Source organism: Cyphomyrmex costatus, unplaced genomic scaffold, assembly GCF_001594065.2.
Source record: "Cyphomyrmex costatus isolate MS0001 unplaced genomic scaffold, Ccosl1.0 scaffold28, whole genome shotgun sequence".
NCBI lineage: Eukaryota > Metazoa > Arthropoda > Insecta > Hymenoptera > Formicidae > Cyphomyrmex > Cyphomyrmex costatus.
Genome location: NW_017276910.1, coordinates 102,647 through 120,383, shown reverse-complemented (window position 1 = coordinate 120,383; position 17,737 = coordinate 102,647). Strand labels below are relative to the sequence as shown.

Below are 17,737 nucleotides of genomic sequence, written 5' to 3'. Positions count from 1 at the left end.
AAATATTATTTAATAAATATTCTTTATTTAGTTACACGAAATTCTTGTTATTTTCAACCATTTTTGATGGATTATTCAGTGTCTCGGTATTGTCGTTCGATTGAAAGATACGTGGATGATATAAGCCGCGCATAGAGATATCCAGACACGTTTTCTATGGGAACAAAACCTAAAACAAATTATCTTTCGCAAGTCGATTATCCATCTCTGATAGAAACTGCTTGTCGCGAGCGATATTTTTATGGGGCGATATTGACTACGGTACAATGCATTCAGAGTCACCCAAGCTTGTGATCCTCGATATTGTCTATCAATAACTAGTCTTGCTGTCATTTGATACAGCACAATGTATTGGCAAAAAACCAGGTCTCTCGTTTTTCCGTGAGCTCAATTAAACGTACCGTTTCTCAGGAAAGAAAAGACACAAGATCTTAAAAATTGCACCAGTATGTATTTTTGTTAGTGCGCGATATAAAGTAGTTTTCTTAGAAATTGTTAGCGTTAATTTCTAAATAATGTCTAAATGAATGCTGCTCATAGCATTTCCTTCTAATTTTATGATTCGCACTTAGAAGATGTAATAATTATCTACTAATATCTCGTGAATAGTGAAAGTGAGATTGAATAGTGAAAGTGTTCTATAACAAAACAAACGTATTTAAAAATGCAATTCGTGCAAGTTCACGCCATGAATAACGACGCGAAGTCCATTTTGAAAGAGACTCAATTGAGGTTCTTCGCGTCATAAAATGCCGCAATACGACGACAGTTTCCTCGATTCGCCGAGGTTTCGGCGGCGAACTCGTAGTTATACAGTGCAAAAACAGTTTTTGCCCAAATCGAAATCTTTTCACATCACAACCACACCTCTGCTGCTGGCCGTAACCAATCACGCTAGGACTCTTTCTGGCTCCTTATCGACCTACAACTTGAAAGGTAATTCCATTTAAAAGATTCAGGTTAAGGACGTGAGGTGATTTCACATTTTGTGTCAACGCTTATACGATAGCAAAAAAATGCAAAAACGTTGAGAAGTTATTTCCTATTAATTATTTGTCTTCGTTTTGCACGAATTTGTGTTACTTGTTTTTCTGTTACATTGACGTTTTACGCCCATATTTAATTTATGCATCGTTTTTATTGAACTCAACTGAAATAAATTTTAAAACATAATATGGTTTGGTAAAGACATTTTAAGAATAATTTTGATATTTGTTAGGTCAAATTTACAATCGTAAATTAATCAAATAATTCTGATGAAGTTAGCTTTGAAGCACAATCTGAGTTTGTTTAATAGTTGGAGTTTTGTAAGATTTTATGTAGATGTTTTAGGAAGTTATACAATATATGAATAATTAATATTTAATTATTAATAATTAATAATGCTTAATTTTTATTTTTTTCTATTTTTTTACATCTTTAGAACAGTGAAATTACGTAATTTTAATAAGTTAAGAAAAAAATAATAAGATTAATTACAATACCATTGTGATATATCTAACTTGATCAGTTTTTTATTAAAATATGATATAGTATTATTAATTTGTTAAATGTCTGCAATTTTATTTCTCTTATGAGTAAAAATTTTCGATAAAGAAATAATAAATTAATTTGTATATGAATAATTGTTTAGTCGGAAACAATGTGAAAGATAAATTTTATTCAAATAATAGATTCAATAATTGTTTTAAATGGAATATATCGAACTTGTCTAATTAACTATACAAATTGTTACTGAAAGAAAGACATAATTCATGTGTAGCAGTCATAATTTGCTATTAGTAATACGTGAAAATTGAATTACAAATTTTAATGTACAAATTGCTACACAATTTTCAATATTATATTATTATAAATTTCACAATCAGAGATTGATAATACAATAATTTTCTCGTTAATTAGGATTTGAATAACAATACCTCTTAAAACGTTCCCTCTATTGAATGGAATTATCTTACGAATACTAATGAAAATCTACAAAACAAAGCAAACTGTAACGTTCTATAATTGTTCACATAATGAAATGAGTAACAGAAGAAAGAAAATGAGAGAAATAAAATTATAGAAATTTAACAAATCAATATATAATCAATATCATGTATAACATTTTAATAAATCAACAAAACTGATTAAGTTAGTTATAGCAAAAAATTGTAATTAATCTTATTATTTTTTTTTAACTTATTAAAATTACATGAATTTGTTGTTCTCGAAATATTAAAAAAAAATAGAAAAAAATAAAAATATATAGCGTAAGTATAATTTCTATTAAGACGTTAAATGTTTTGTAGGTCGGCGATTACGATCTTGGTGTTTGTTTAGTAGCGTCGCATTCCGGTCTTTATGAAGTTAGCACCTCAACTTTAAAAATCGGAAATTTTAATAACAGTACTGCTTGCACCCGCAATAGTTCTAGAATTCCTGATAGGTTTCATCAATAGTACTGTTGATTTAGGCCAAAAATTTTTAAAAATAAAAATATGCGGTGCTAACTTCGCGTGGCACCGCAAGATTTGAAAAAGCCGATTTTTATTACGGAATCTCACAATACTCGAAGAGTACTACGTTCCTGATCGATTATAACAATAGTACCGGCCATTAAATATTTTTAAATAAATTTTTAAAAAAAGAGCTCGCACCTCAACTTTCAAAAAAATTATTCTTTTTACGCCATTTTGTAGTACTCTTCGAGTACTACAGTTCCTGATCGGTTTTAGTGACACTACCCACCTTTTTAATATGTTTAAACAATTTTTCGATCCGCGCGCTGGCACCACACATCAAGAGTAAAGTGCCTCCAAACAGTCAGTACTGGCCGATTTTTCGACTTTTTTCCGACAGTACTACAATAGTTCCGAAGAAATATGCAGGTGTTGACCCGAGTACTCCTCGTTTAATATGTTTAAATAATTTTTTAAGTTTTCCGCTGGCACCGCACGTCAAGGACCGCATATTTTTCCGTTAGCACCGCATATTTTTATTTTTAAAAATTTTTGGCCTAAATCAACAGTACTATTGATGAAACCTATCAGGAACTCTAGAACTATTGCGGGTGCAAGCAGTACTGTTATTAAAATTTCCGATTTTTAAAGTTGAGGTTCTAACTTCACAGAGACCGCATTCCGTGTGCCGTGTTGTTACTCAAGTTGACAGGTAATGGCACGATTGCTACACATGTCGTCGAATTGTTTATCGAAATACGATTATTTTCTATAAGCAATTAGCGACTTTGGACAATCCGTGCAATTAACTTCTGTGATTAACGCGATTGCGTCCAATGCAAAAACATGCCAAACGCAATTATTTTATACGAACAATTATAACGGATAATTAATTTAAGGTGTAGGAGTTTCGTACTATTTGATGTTAATTTGTCGTCACAATATACTGTGGTGATTAATATTGTAAGTGACATGCAGTTATTCTGATAATTAATACGCGCGATCGTAATTAATTGTTTTCTGCGAGTATTGTGAATCAGTATAAATATTTAATCTTGTAATAGATATAACGATAGCAATTTATTGAACATTTTATGAATGAATTGTGAAATATAAATAACAGCTTCGGAAAACGCAATTAAAGATATCATAAAATGTAAATGATTTTTATACATTTTTATATTAAAGATTATAATATATTTCAATTTTCATAAATATTCACATGTCTAAAATATTTATATGTAGTTGAAATGTTAAATTTCTATTTAAATTCTTTCATGACATTCACGTCTTATGGATAATGAAGATTAAAGCAGGATATTTCTGACCTGATCTCTATATATATTTGTATGAAATAAAAATAAATTATCTATAAAACACAAACAGTAGGGGAAGATTGTTAATTTAGTCGTGCGACTTTATTTTCTTCTTTCTAAATGTTTCTTAAATAAAATTTGGTGTTTACAATTAATTTTTTTGCATATTTTTAGGATTAAATATTAGCTGTTATAAAAATATATAATATTTACGAAATTTTTATATTTTTATTATGTACATATAAATGAAAGATGGAACATATTTAATTTTCACAGGTGTAGCATATTTCAACTCATCTTTTAAATTAAAAGACACAAACAATTATTATATTAATTTTGTAATACATATGCCAGTCTCTTATTCTAATATTTTACTTTTTATTATTTATTAATATTCACGCACGCGCGTATATTAATTTCATACTTTTTGAAAATATATAACAATATTGAATGAGCGAAATTATTTTTCTATTGTAATATGTGCGAGGTGTTTCATATTTTGACAGGTTTTGTGAAAGTAATCTTTCTGTTTTTCGTAATACTCGTATTTTCAGTTAACTTTTAATCAAAATTCAGCTATTCGAGAATTTATGTCTCAACTGTCTCAAGATATGAGATATTCTTATTTCATCTGATACATTTAAGATGCAACGACTATAAATACAGGTCTTAAAGAAGTGGTTATTAGCAATATATATTTAAACAGTTTAAAATTATATTTAGATAGTAACTATATTTACGTTATTTTTTTTTATATCGTTACGCATTTTTAGTTATTTGCGGATCTTCTTTCATGATGATAGCACGTTGCATGCATTTTAAAATTTAAAATTCATTTCACGCAAGAATAGAATTAACGTCATGTCTGGAACAAACACCCATTTGTTCTAGCTCTCTAAATTGTTCGCATTCTGATCTAATCGTTCGTTCGTTCTGCTCATTACTCCGTTACGCATCGACAATTCGCGTAACTTAAATTTAAATAATTACAGCCACTTAAAGTACATTACGATTAACGTCTACATTGTACGCATTATCACATTAACCCTTACGCGCGCGCGAAAGCATCTCGGCGAATAATTACTAGTTCGGGCTGTCAATCATATTAAGCACCGCAGGCTCATCACCTTCGACCATAAGCGCGTCGTTGTTATTATGCGTAACGTCTCCCTCACATAATATAGACGCAACGGGTACACTACCAAGTGATTTCCCTCTAGACTCGAAGCGCGAACAAATTACTGTGTTCGCTGTCACATACGCGTCGTCGTTCATCTTCGTGGATCCATAAAACGCTCTCGATTCATGAGAGTTTACGAGAGTTAATGGACGAAATGATTTTCATCCGCGAGGTAAACATAAATTGCTAATGATTAGAGCGTAATAACACGGAGCCTTAATGAAAGAAGATCAACACTATAATATAGTAATATATACGTTGGCGTTTGAGTGATGAAGTACGTACGATTATTGATTATCTAAAGACGTACTTAATACACTATAAGCTGATAACTTGAGGTTGAAAGTAACGGATTTAGCTTGACTTTCTTTTTAAACCTCTGATATTTTCTTTTTAAACCTGTAACGTCTTCTCTCTTTTAAAACCTGATATATTTTATTATATATTTTTGTTGCTTGTCGAAGTCACTGGATTGACACACTTCAGCCATTTATCCGTTTCTCCAATTATATCGGGTTTGAAAGCTATTCATGAATAGTCATATTCGCGAATTGTGTTTTTTTTTTTTTTTTAAAGAAGCAGCATACGGAATATATTCACGCTTGAATGGATCGCAGGAATAGAATCTTGGCACTGTGTGGCACGTGGATTTTCGTGCTTGGTGACATACATTTGTTACGAACTTTGAAGCGACACCGTTTGCCAAACTAATATTTTACCGATTTCATATTTCTAAAAAAAGTTGTACTAGTTATTATACTATCAACTTTAACGAAAAATATTCATACAGCATTTTCCATGATGACAAATAGTTAAGTTATTCCGTATGATAATTATAGTTCTAAGAATTGTCTTCTAAAAAAATTATAATCCCCGTTTAATCCGTTTTTATGTTAATTTATTTATATTATAAATACATATTTTTACGTTAAGTTGTGTACACTGAAAGAAAAGATTGGCTCCTGCAGCCAATTAAAATTGCTATGCCATATTTTACCATCTCATTTGCTGCAGCAGCCAATCTTTTCTTTCAGCGTACAACGGGGTTTAATAATGTGCACCAGTGCGTACTTGAGTGCATCCAATCGAATTCGCTATTATATAACTCCTGTGTGTGCCTATAAATTTAATAAACGTCAAATTTTTAATTCCAAAGTAATTTTTGAGGTTCACGACTTTTCGCGCGAGACTAACTAATTTCATCGGTCAATGTCACACGCAGACCACCGCACCGTCATTCTCTGTCGGTGCTTGCCCGGTTCTGACGTGTCAACCCGCGGGCAATATCCAGAGGGGAGTCGGTTGTCATGGTACTTTAGGACGGCTTTTGATACCAGTAATTTACCGGATAAATTTACTGGTCCATATATATAAGCGGTACATAGCATCATTATCATATCGTCGCACGCGCGTGTAAGTCGGCGTTTATAAACACGAAGCGGAACGATAAACGTAATTACCGGTGGAATAAATTCTGTCAGTGTCGGTTCAGGAAATTAAACTGGACGAACGGAGTTTGTTCGAGCATCAATGACATTGCGAAATCGCAATTTCGACAACGAGCAATGCGTCCGATATATTAACATGACATGAATCGATAATTGTAGCTCACACAAAAGATATGAGAATATTCCTATTGTTATTTTATCCATATTTGAAAAGTTGATATTGAGTGGTAATTATGTGGTCTGACAACGTATGTGAAATACACGTTTCAAAATTTGTTAAATCATTCTGCTTTGTGAATTTTGCGTTTCCTTTTTTTATGCTATATTATTCGAATGTTTCAGTATGTTATGTGAATGGTTTTAGAAAATATGATGAACAGAATGTCATATTATTCTTTTTATTAGGTATATTAAAAATTGTGTCGTTTTATCGTTATTAAAACATTTATTGTATTTGTAGTAAAATAACAGAATTTTGATGGTTAAGAAAAGTTGAAAGAATTGGATTTGAAAAAATTGGATTTTGTAGTAGTTATTAGATTTTCTGAGGCTTAAAACGAAATATCTTTTAAGAACCTTTTGCTTCTTCGCAAAATGAATCTGATGTCTTGTTTTCAAACTTTTCCCCAGTGCATCTCTAATTCTTTGTTATTAAGTCTTTATGCTTATTGCATAAAGCAAATCCATATTCATGAATAAAAAGAAGAACTGCTTTTAAGATACGCACAAGATTCTTCCATAACATCCGGTAAAACCCTCCCTGTTGTAATAAATACATTCTCAACGAAGTCTCGGAATTTAATCCATGTTCCAGAAGCTTCTCTCGCATAGGATTGCTAGAAGCATCCTGGGGGACTTTCATGAATAATTCGTTACCAAAACGCGACGTCGATATAAATGCACTAGTCCAGTCTTTTTGCATTGATGATAATTTGCATAATGACTTGCATATGATTATTTGTCTTTTTTATTTTTCAAAATTAAATTAAGTATTTCAATCCTTTCTCTCTCTTTTATGTATTTTATAATAATTATAAGTTATTAGTTTTTTTTATATATTAATTTACTCAATTTTAATTCATTTAATATAGGAAATCGTAGTTAAATTAATTATTTATGAATACTGTTAATCGATTATAGTACGGTAGTCTATATTTTTGTAAAATGATTTTTTTTTAAATAACCTTTCTGAAAATATATTTGTGATTAACATTTTTTATGAATATTGTAATATAGAAACTATGTGTATCATATTATATATAAGAAAGATTTTACGATTCTGAAACACATTTTATGGAGAAAATAATTTTCGCGGATACATTGTGATATTTCTAAATCTCGTGTGCAAAGCACAATTACTATATCGCATAAGAAATTTGAGTTATAATTAGTTGTATTTACGAACGGACTTGTTTCTTGTTTACTCGCTCGTTTAGATAAATCAGATCTCGCGGGTACAGATCGGCGCTTAATGCGCCAATTGGAGATATAGGAGTAGGGGCCTGTTTTACGAGGGTGTCCCGACGCCAGGAGGGTGCAAACCGCCACTTAATCAAGACGTTACACGAGTTTCCTCCTCGCAGAGGACCCTCGGGCCACACTTCCCCCCCTAGGGTCGGTCAGTCACCCTTTCCGACCGACCGCATCGATTCTCCGTAGGTGAAAGTTTATGGAAACTATTCACAAATAAGCGCCCACCTCTGTATTTGCGCGACATAAATCTCTTTTTATCATGGGTGTGTAGTTATAATATAAATGTTGCGTTTGGTTCATTTTTTGTCGCGTATTTTGATATCTGACAGTGTTTTATATTTTCCGAGATTCGTCGTTTAAGGTGCACTCTCGTATAGGATGGTGATAAATTCGCATATACAATTTATACGTAAAAAACTTTTTCCATCAATTTAGTATTTTTTTTTTTTATGTTGACCTTTTCAGAATTATTGATATATGCATATATTAAATTTTTTATTAAATTCTAGTATGAATTGAATAAATAAAATGAGAAAGAAAAAATAATATTCACAGCTTTAATATTTTTTCTTTTTTATTTAATTGCTACAGATTTAAATTGAATAAAATATATTTAAATAAAAAATAATACATATATTTTTTTATAAACATTTTTTTAATCTCTTTCTTCGAAAAGATCAATTTCTTATGTATAGTTAAAGTTGAAAGATTTTTTGAAACCTTTGATGTTTGTTCTAAATCCAAAGAATAAATAAAATTTAATAGTGATTAGATTGCAATAATAGTATATTTTCGCAACAAGAAATAGATTTTAATGTAGTTAACGAATCGGATTGTGATCTACCATATGCATGTAAATTCGACAATGTCCAACATTATATAATCTCATATAGATAACATTGTCTAAGTAAGATAATGTTTCCGTGATGAACATTAGTGATGTGATATCACATAGGAATTAAAGATCGTAATTTTTGAATATCTTCGATCAAATGGACGTAAAATTCTATGTGAGCGATTTCTGCTGATTTACACGACAAAGAAAATTTCGTTTTTGGTACGCAATTTAACTGCTGATCCGATAAACGTGAAAGCGAGGGTGCAGGACGATGAGATAAATGCGCGCAAGGGGAACTATTTACTCTTGTGTTTTTATATTAACTTCCGCAGCCGGTTCCATATGGGGAATTTTCAACAACGGGTAAACGGTTGAGTACTGCTATTAACAATGATTACACACGATGTGTGCAACAATAAGTTGCTTGTAGAAACGTGGAGCGACATGTTATTATTCTTTGTAGAGAAAAATCAGGATTCATAGATGTCATTAGCTGCGTTCAGCAGAAAAAGTAGCTTTGCAACTGTTGTAAGATTTTTTTTTAATATTGGTTTATACATTTAGGTTTAGCGAGGAATTAAGAGCAAAATCATATTGAAGAATTTTATAACAGTTACAAAACTGTTTTTTTTTTCTCTGTTAAACGCTCATGGAGGGAAAGGATTTGTTAAAAACGCGAAAGGGATTACAAAATTTATTTGTCAAATTTGTTTTATATTTATAGCAAATAAATTTGCATATTTGACAAACATTTTGCATTTGTTGCAAATAATTTTTGTCGCAAGTATAAAAAAAAGAATAAATATTTTTACGCCTGCAAGCAATTTGCAATCCCTATATTTATAAATAGAATTTACCGCTATGGCATATAGGATTAGTGTTCATAACAAATTTTTTTTCCTCCGTGCATCCAACGGTTCAATTCAACGGTTTGATATAAAGCTATAAATAACAAGGACTTTCGTGAAATGTTTTTTTACACACACATTTCTGTATTTAATCTAGATTTTTTGCTGATAATACATATCTCTTTGCGACAATTGCAAAAACATTTTATTTCTAAATATGGTTTTTAATTTAGTGGAAAAAAATGGAGGACACGAATAAATGAATGCAACAGTTTTCTTAAAGTGAATTAAAAATGAGTAATAAAAGATAAAAAATTTATGAACTCTTTTGCGGGTCTGTCTCACTGATGTGATTCTTGCTTCAATTTTAATTTTTAGTTTAATTCAGTCCCTTGTCTCCCGGTACTTTTACTTCTGGAAAGAGACAAACAGCCAGTTAAATTAAGGTTAAAGTTAACCGACCTGGATATAAAACCAGCTATTAGGGACAAAGAAAAGAAGTAAAAGTAGAAGTGGAAAAAAACGCGGTAGCAGAAAGAAGCGAGACTTTAGGAATTCGCGTCTCTTAAGCCAACAGAATGCGATAGACTATTTTCTTAGCATTTTAACGAGAGGTTCTCCTTTTCTCTAATGACATGATAAAACTCGGCACATTTGTCAGGGATTATTAATGCAACCCTGTGGCATTTGGCGGGCGTACTTTAAACTGCCACTCGTAAATTACCGAAGTGATAAGTAGATTGACGCGTATCTCTTTAAGTATTACTCGAGAAAATGGTAGTGAGACGTGCGCGCGCGCGCGCGCGCGTGAAGATGACAAGAAATCCGCTTCTCCAAGCTCATGAAAGAGGAGCTTAGCGTCGTCCTCGTCGCACCGATAAATTTCCAACGAGAAGAGGCGAATCTTTCGCTGCGGCAAAGTGCATTCACTGGGGGGGGGGGGTGCGGCTTCGACGACGAGATCGCCGTTCCGCGTGAATCGGATGAAAGGGGTGGAAAGGCCGTGTACACGTTATAAGGGTTGAATTCGGATTTTGTATACAACGGGTCCACAGAACCGAGACGCATTCGAGAGTTTGAAGAAATGCGAAATTCCTTGTCGAGGGACGCGCGACGACGCGGTGGGGGAGAAGACGAAAATAAATGGGAAAGGAGCCGTCTGTTGCCCTCCCCTTTCGCTATCTCTCCTCTCGGCATTTTCGTACCTTTTTCTCTTTCCTTCATTCCGCGTATCTTTCGCCGTTCGCCTTTCTTTCCGCTCTGTCTCCCCCGCCGTCGTTTTCTTCGCACGCGCACTCCTCTACGCGCTCCTCCTCTTCGCCGGTCGATCCTCATTCGTGCGAGAACTTCCGCTCAAGTGAATCTTTACGAGAACGGATGCAGAACGCGATGTAGACGCTGATAGAGCGAAAGATACGAGAAGGTAGGGTAGAGGAGAGAACCGTCCCTCCCACGGCAAAACTGTGTTTGTGTAATACCTACAACAAATAAAATTCTCGATTCTCGATTTTCGGAAACGCGCGCGCTCTTTTGCGACGGCGAAGCCGTCTACTGTTGCAAAACGTAAATCAAAACTTCCAGAACAGGCGATACGTCACTGTTAGATCGAAAGAAACTAGAAATAAGGCGAGAATATATAACGTGGAAAGAATGATTTGCTGAGGTAGCTGAAAATTTAGGTATCACATATAAATCTAAAAATAATTTTGTTGGATCAAGATAACTTATTGTGTAAGAAACTGCATGCTGCAAATAATTTTGATATTCCAACATCAAGATGAGCGTCCTCTTCACACATAATTCATTCCTTTCACAGAAAGAATGATTTTGCTGAAGTATATAAAACTTGAGGCAGATTTTGTTTATATTATTAGATACACAAATCTAAAAATAATCGCTGCGTTGTGGACCATTAAAATAATTTTGTAGGAAGCTACAAACAGTGAAAAATGCAACAAAAATTTTAACAACCAGGTTGAGCTTAATAAAATTTTCTCTATCTGTATCTATATATAAGCTAAACTTTTAGATACTTCAGCAAACCATTCTTTCCGTGTAACTGAATACCTAGTTTCTCGATAATAAGAAAAAGAAGAAAAACGTTGCTCGAACTTGAGATTTCAAAGAGTCGCCTTGTTCCTCAATAAAATATGCTGAATATGCTGTGTGACGGATGTACCATTAGTAGGAACGCGAAAAAAATGGCATCTCATTAGCGCAGAATCCCCCGTTGAACACTAATGAGATTAATTATCTCATTGTAGGCAATATGTCATAATCGGGACGCGTCCGATAGAGCCGCAATAGTGGGATTTAATAGCGATTGGTCCATCAATAATCTTTTGTCTCTAACACAATTGCGTAAAATGCTTTAGATCATTTAAATTTTCTTGCATTATGTATTATATTAACGAGCGACTTCACTCGATAAGTAATATCTTGTTGAATCACGTTATTGCAAAAAAAAAAAAAATCCAGTTTGATGTTCATTTTATATGTCATAAATGCTACTATTGTGACATCCATTTTATATTATGCTATTAAATTCAAATCTATTATCGAAGATGCTCTTTGGAGCCGTTTAGATTCACCTATTATTTTGCGAATTAATTTTTAAAGTAGTTAATTGAAAAATCGTTATCTCTAAAATTTTTATCGTGATGTGCCAACAGTTTTAAAGTTAAGTCGAGAGCACTCGGAATACTTTAAAAATAAATCCGACGGAAGAATTGCATTATACACGCGTGTGTATGTTTGTGCAGAATCCACAGATTCTAAGATCGTCGTGGAGTAGCCGGAAATTCCGGAGAACTCATTAAAGTTAAATTAGCCACGGGGAATACGCTTTCGGTAGGATTTGGCGAGTGCTTTTAAACCGTTTCGACGAACAGTTTGTGTTTCGGGGTATACAGCTCCGCGATTAATGCACCGATCGGGGGCGCCCAACGGTTTCATCGTCTTCGTCGTGTACCTATACGCGCAGTGTATGTGAAAATTTTCCATGGCAACATCGAGAGGCTTTGCCCTGCCGACCATATCCGAGTTTACTCGTTCGTTTATGCAAATGGAAATGTTAATTCGGATCAATCAGATCTGTTTTCTCAACGCGCCGGTCGTGCGAACGACGCGCCGCATCCGGCGTTTAAACGTGACTGCAATTTGAAGTCGCTTCGTTACAAATTTCCTATAATCAAACGGATGCCACGGTTTATCAGGGAATCGATAGCGCAGGGCATAGCTAGCATTCGCACGTGCACAGCGATATTTATCCATCGCATACACAGTCCTCGGTCCCGGTAAAATATTTGCGGTCTCTCTCCCCCTCCCCCCCCTCTCTCTCTCTCTCTCTCTCCAGGAGATATGTCGGATACATATCGAGCATTTGCTCATATTTATACGGTTATCGGTAATGACAGTGACCCCCAAATTACCGGTCGCTTGCACGATTTGCATAATTTGCATAATTTGCACGATTCGCCTCTGCTCTATTCGCTGTTATATACCGGCTATTATGAACAAGCGCGAGATGAATTGCTCATCTCGTCAAAGATAGCGCGTTACTTCTATCGTGCAATTTCTGTGAGAAGTACATATGGTATGTTAAATACTTTTTATTATGAACTGATTTTAGTAGGTATGTTTCAATTTTAAATTAATCTTCTATAGAGCAAAATTTAAGCTTTAACAATATATTTTTTAAATTGTGATACGATGATTTTTAAGGGAGTTATGAGCCATTGAAGTCAAAATGTTTACTTTTACATGTTTAATGCGTGATAATTCAATAACACAAAATCTTATAATTAGAGGAAAAAAAATGTTTAAAAGCAGAACTTTAGTTTTTACGGTAGAAAGTTGATATTTTTCATAAGTTTTTTTTGAACATGTAATAAGTCCATTAAATAAGAAGGAAATTTCTCGTTTCGTTCAGTTTGTAATTTTCTATACGTAAAGATAACCATACTCACAGAAACTCAAAAAACAGTCGGAATGTAGAAATTTTAAACCGTAAAATCCCTTTCTTTTTATTATAAATTTCGTTCATTTTTAACGAAGTCACAACATGCTTGAATTTTGAAGTTCGTAGCTCTACGAACTTTCGTTCCAGCTCAATACTTTCACAAGCAAGAAAATCCCCAGAAAATTTATTAAATCTAAGTTTTATCGTGGAAAGTTCGCTTCGAGATTTGCATGATCGGAGAAAATTGCGGGATGCCGGGCTTGCACATTACAGTTTGTCATTTACCGGACAAATGGAGCGGAAGGTAGCCGCAGACATGGTGCACGCGTGATTTCCGGGCGTAGCTGTGTGTCGTGATGAAGTCCGTCCGCTTGGAAGAACTCGCTAATTACAGCGAGGTGTACGGAAGCGTATGCATAGTTCAACAGCCAGACGCAATTTTAGAGACCGTGCGGCGAGGATACTGTTGCGCGTGAAAATGACCGACGAGGAGTATGCCGTTGTCGCGCGTCCTGTAATATCGGAGACGCTGTGTATTCGCAGAGGATGACATCGGTTAACTTTCTCTTTTTACGCATTGCGTCTCACGTTCGTTATGAACATTATAGCCGCACACGTTAGCCGCGCCTTGCCCCTTTTCCTCCCGATTTATGATGTCTTCATGAGCACACGCGATTCCATTGTACGGTATTATCGCGTGCGCGCTGATATAACGGTTGCATTTGCATGAGACATTGACTACGTCGTCAAAGATATCATGAATGAATGTTGAAACGTGTGGTTAAGAAATGTAAGTCGTCACGCGACATTACACGAGTTTTAGCCGCAGAGAAAGAAAATGCCGTTGAGATAAAGATGGAAATATTGCAGATTTGATTATCTTGAACGTTATAGGTACACAGATTAACATACATTATCTTATTATTATTTATTTATTTAAGTATGTATGAGATAATAATTTAATTAATCAAGAAATGTTATTTATACTTAAATATCTAAAATATTTAAGATTTATCTTTTTTTTAAAAGATTATTTAATAAAAGGTAAATGTGTGCATGCTCAAAGTAATTATGTGAGAAGTCAAATTATTATGTTAAAAAATTGCAAGAAATTTTTATTTTTTTGAAAAAGATGTCATTTTATACATACTTTCTATATTTATACAGAATTTTGCAGCCTCTGTGGCTGGTACATTATGTTGCATCTACACACATAGATGTGTATCCATTGGTAATGGCTTTCTCTCGAATGAAATATTTTGTGAAATGTGAGTGGATGCGTATCAATATAAATGGATTAATGGACGAAGAGTTCCATTTTATGGTATTTTTATGCGGCTGTAAGAGCCAGCGTAGCTGTTAATAGCATTACATTTTCACGCATAAATTACGTCCAACGTTCCATCGATACGATCAATTCTTGTATATAATAATTAAAAGCTGGTTTAATGTGCTGAAAATTGGTTTTGTTTGTAAATCCAAAGAACAAAGTTGACGAAATAATGGGATATAATGGTTCATTACTACATAATGTATCATTTACGGTTAATAAACATACAGATATAATTTTTATAACATTAGCATGATTATCATTATTGTTGAATCATCTTTCTGCTTTACATTAATAAATTTATACATAAAGCTCTTTCCTTTTACAATATACATTGTAATTTATAATTTAGACATTTCGATTTATATCGTTTTAATGTAATTATGATTTATTTAGTGAAAATCTCAAATTTAAATGAAATTTAATGAATTATTTTTGCTCATTTGATAACGATTCTTTCTAAGGAATATTTTCTTTTATTATCGAGCTGATATTTATTCTTGTTGAGAAACTAAAATAATAATGCTGTTGCCTTTTAATGCAGCGTATACTTTCTTTGGATTTTCTTCCTTCAGGCTACCGATTGCTATTCGCAGAATGTTCTGTCTGGTTATTGTTTTCCGGAAATGAACTGCGTTGGAGTGCAATACATGTATCCAATCCAATGCAATCCAATTTAGTTGATACTCTCGAACGTATCTATAGAATGAGGCATCCACCAACGGTATCGATTTCACGAGTATCTTCAAGGTACTCTATAGACTTTCTCTAATTAATAATATCTAATCGCTTGCTACTTGAAGATGCGGCTGCTATACGAAAGTGATGAGAATGTAGATTATTTTCCATTTTTATGCAGCAGCAACTCATCCTTTCTTGTCCTTTCCTTTAATGTATGAACCACTATAATGTATTCCTTGCGTGTGTGCGTGCGTGCGTGTGTGTGTATTTCGCTGCGTTAAAACGTCAGGTGATTTATTATTCGAAACATTTGAATATATACAAGGGGGATGACAAGGAAAAGATTTTAGCAAAGACATCTTCTGACATGTGAAGTATATTAAAGCAACATAAACGTGAAATAAACACGTGATAAACTTCTGTGAAGCTGCTGTCGCGTTTTCAGGATTTTAATGCAATATAAATGTAACAGTTTGGCTCGAAATTTGCAGGTAAAATTTTATCTTTATAGAAGCTGTACTACAGTTATTGGAGCTGTATTTCGTCTCGATATAATTTACAGTTACTCTCGTGTTATTCTGGGTTCTTTCATTTTTCAAGATATTCTTTCAATATCCATAGATCGAATTGGTGAAACTCAATTACATCAGCATCGCGGTGCAACTTACGAGAATTCAGATAGTTTTTGGCTTTTAATGGTGACCATAGATTCAATTACTCGCGTGTTATTCTAGGACTTTTTTTATTTTATAATACAAGATATCTTCTCTCTTTTTGGTCACAATGTCCGTAGACCGAATTGGTAAAACTCAAATCAATAATGTCGTGGTGCAACTTATAAGAATTGTGGGATAGTTTCTGCCTTTAATGTGCTCATACATTCACTGCAGAATGCCATTGATGTTACTGCACGTCGTTTTCAAGCAAGTGAAATCGATGACTATGAGCTCCTCGGTCTGAACTCTTTCGATCGATGATAATGTTCGTTTCCCAACTGACTCGATTAAGTCGTCGTCCTGGAACTAGCTACGTCCACGTTGTAATTTCTTTTCCGTACCTAATGTTTTATTTCCCAGGGGTAACGTTCTAAGAAGTATCGGAAATTACAAGAGCGGCGTAATTACTTTATAGCATGAAGTTTAAACGAAAGATGCGATATGTAGTAAAATGCATTTAGGATATTGAACATCCATACTATATCCCCTCATTAAGTAAAACATTTAAGTAAATTATTTTATAATTCATAAATATGCATGTTTTAATGCAATGTAATCGAAGTCGCGAATTAACTACACTTCCGCAAGAAAAATAACACAAGTAAAAGTTTTTTTGTTGAATTTTGTATTATATATTGTATTCTAAATAAAAAAATTGAACAAGTTGAATTCAAACACTTTCAAACAAAAATAACACAATTAAAACAGGGAGGGGTAGAATTTTCAGAAATATATTATACTATAATCTATTAAGATAATTCTTTTCTGGAGAACTCGAAAAGAGCAATTTATGATTATTACTAACAAGTTAACTGTGTTTAATATTGCCATAATAAATAATTAATTTTAAAATATGCAAAATATACATTTTTTTCTCGCCTGAGTAATCTAATATTTTTTACTTATATCACTTCGTGAAAAAAGTGGAGTATGTTAAGTTAGCACCCCAACTATAGTACTCAGGAGTTCTGATTAGAGTTCCCACTTCCTTTTGACGAGACGAAGAGTTCCCTATAGTTAATAACAAGAGTTCCGCTCAATAAACATTTTTTAATAATTTTTTAAAAATGGGATGCTAACTTTTTAACGAAATTCAAGGTCGCATAGTTCTGATCAGCAACTTAACAGAAGTATTTTGTGAATACTTAGAGTTCTTGATACATAAAAAACATTTTTGAAGAATAATAAAGTTTAAAAAAAATAGTAGAAATCTTTGAAAATTTTTTTGGGAGTACCGAATAGTTCTGAGTAGCGTTTCTTATAGTTCTCGACGAGTTCTATCGAAAACTGTAAGGTGAAAAAGCGATTGGACCAATGGTTTGCAAGACGCAGCGACATTTGTCAGAAGATCAACAATTTTTAGAGTATATTTCGGAAACCATTGGTCCAATCGCTTTGAGCCCTGATACTTTTCGACAGAACTCGCCGAGAACTGTCCAGAACTCCGATCAGAACTACTCGGTACTCCCAAAAAATTTTCCGACGTGGGACTTAGAAAAAAATTT

General features: G+C 33.5%; 1 protein-coding gene across 1 annotated transcript in view; it reads left to right on the top strand.

Annotated features, from left to right (window-relative positions):
• Positions 1–691: 691 nt before the first annotated feature.
• C3G (C3G guanyl-nucleotide exchange factor) overlaps positions 692–17,737 on the top strand; it is a 61,158-nt gene continuing 44,112 nt past the window's right edge. The window contains 2 exon segments of the mRNA XM_018541205.1: positions 692–936; positions 7,878–7,889. Coding sequence (XP_018396707.1) covers positions 750–936; positions 7,878–7,889 — 199 coding nt within the window. The 5' untranslated portion in view covers positions 692–749.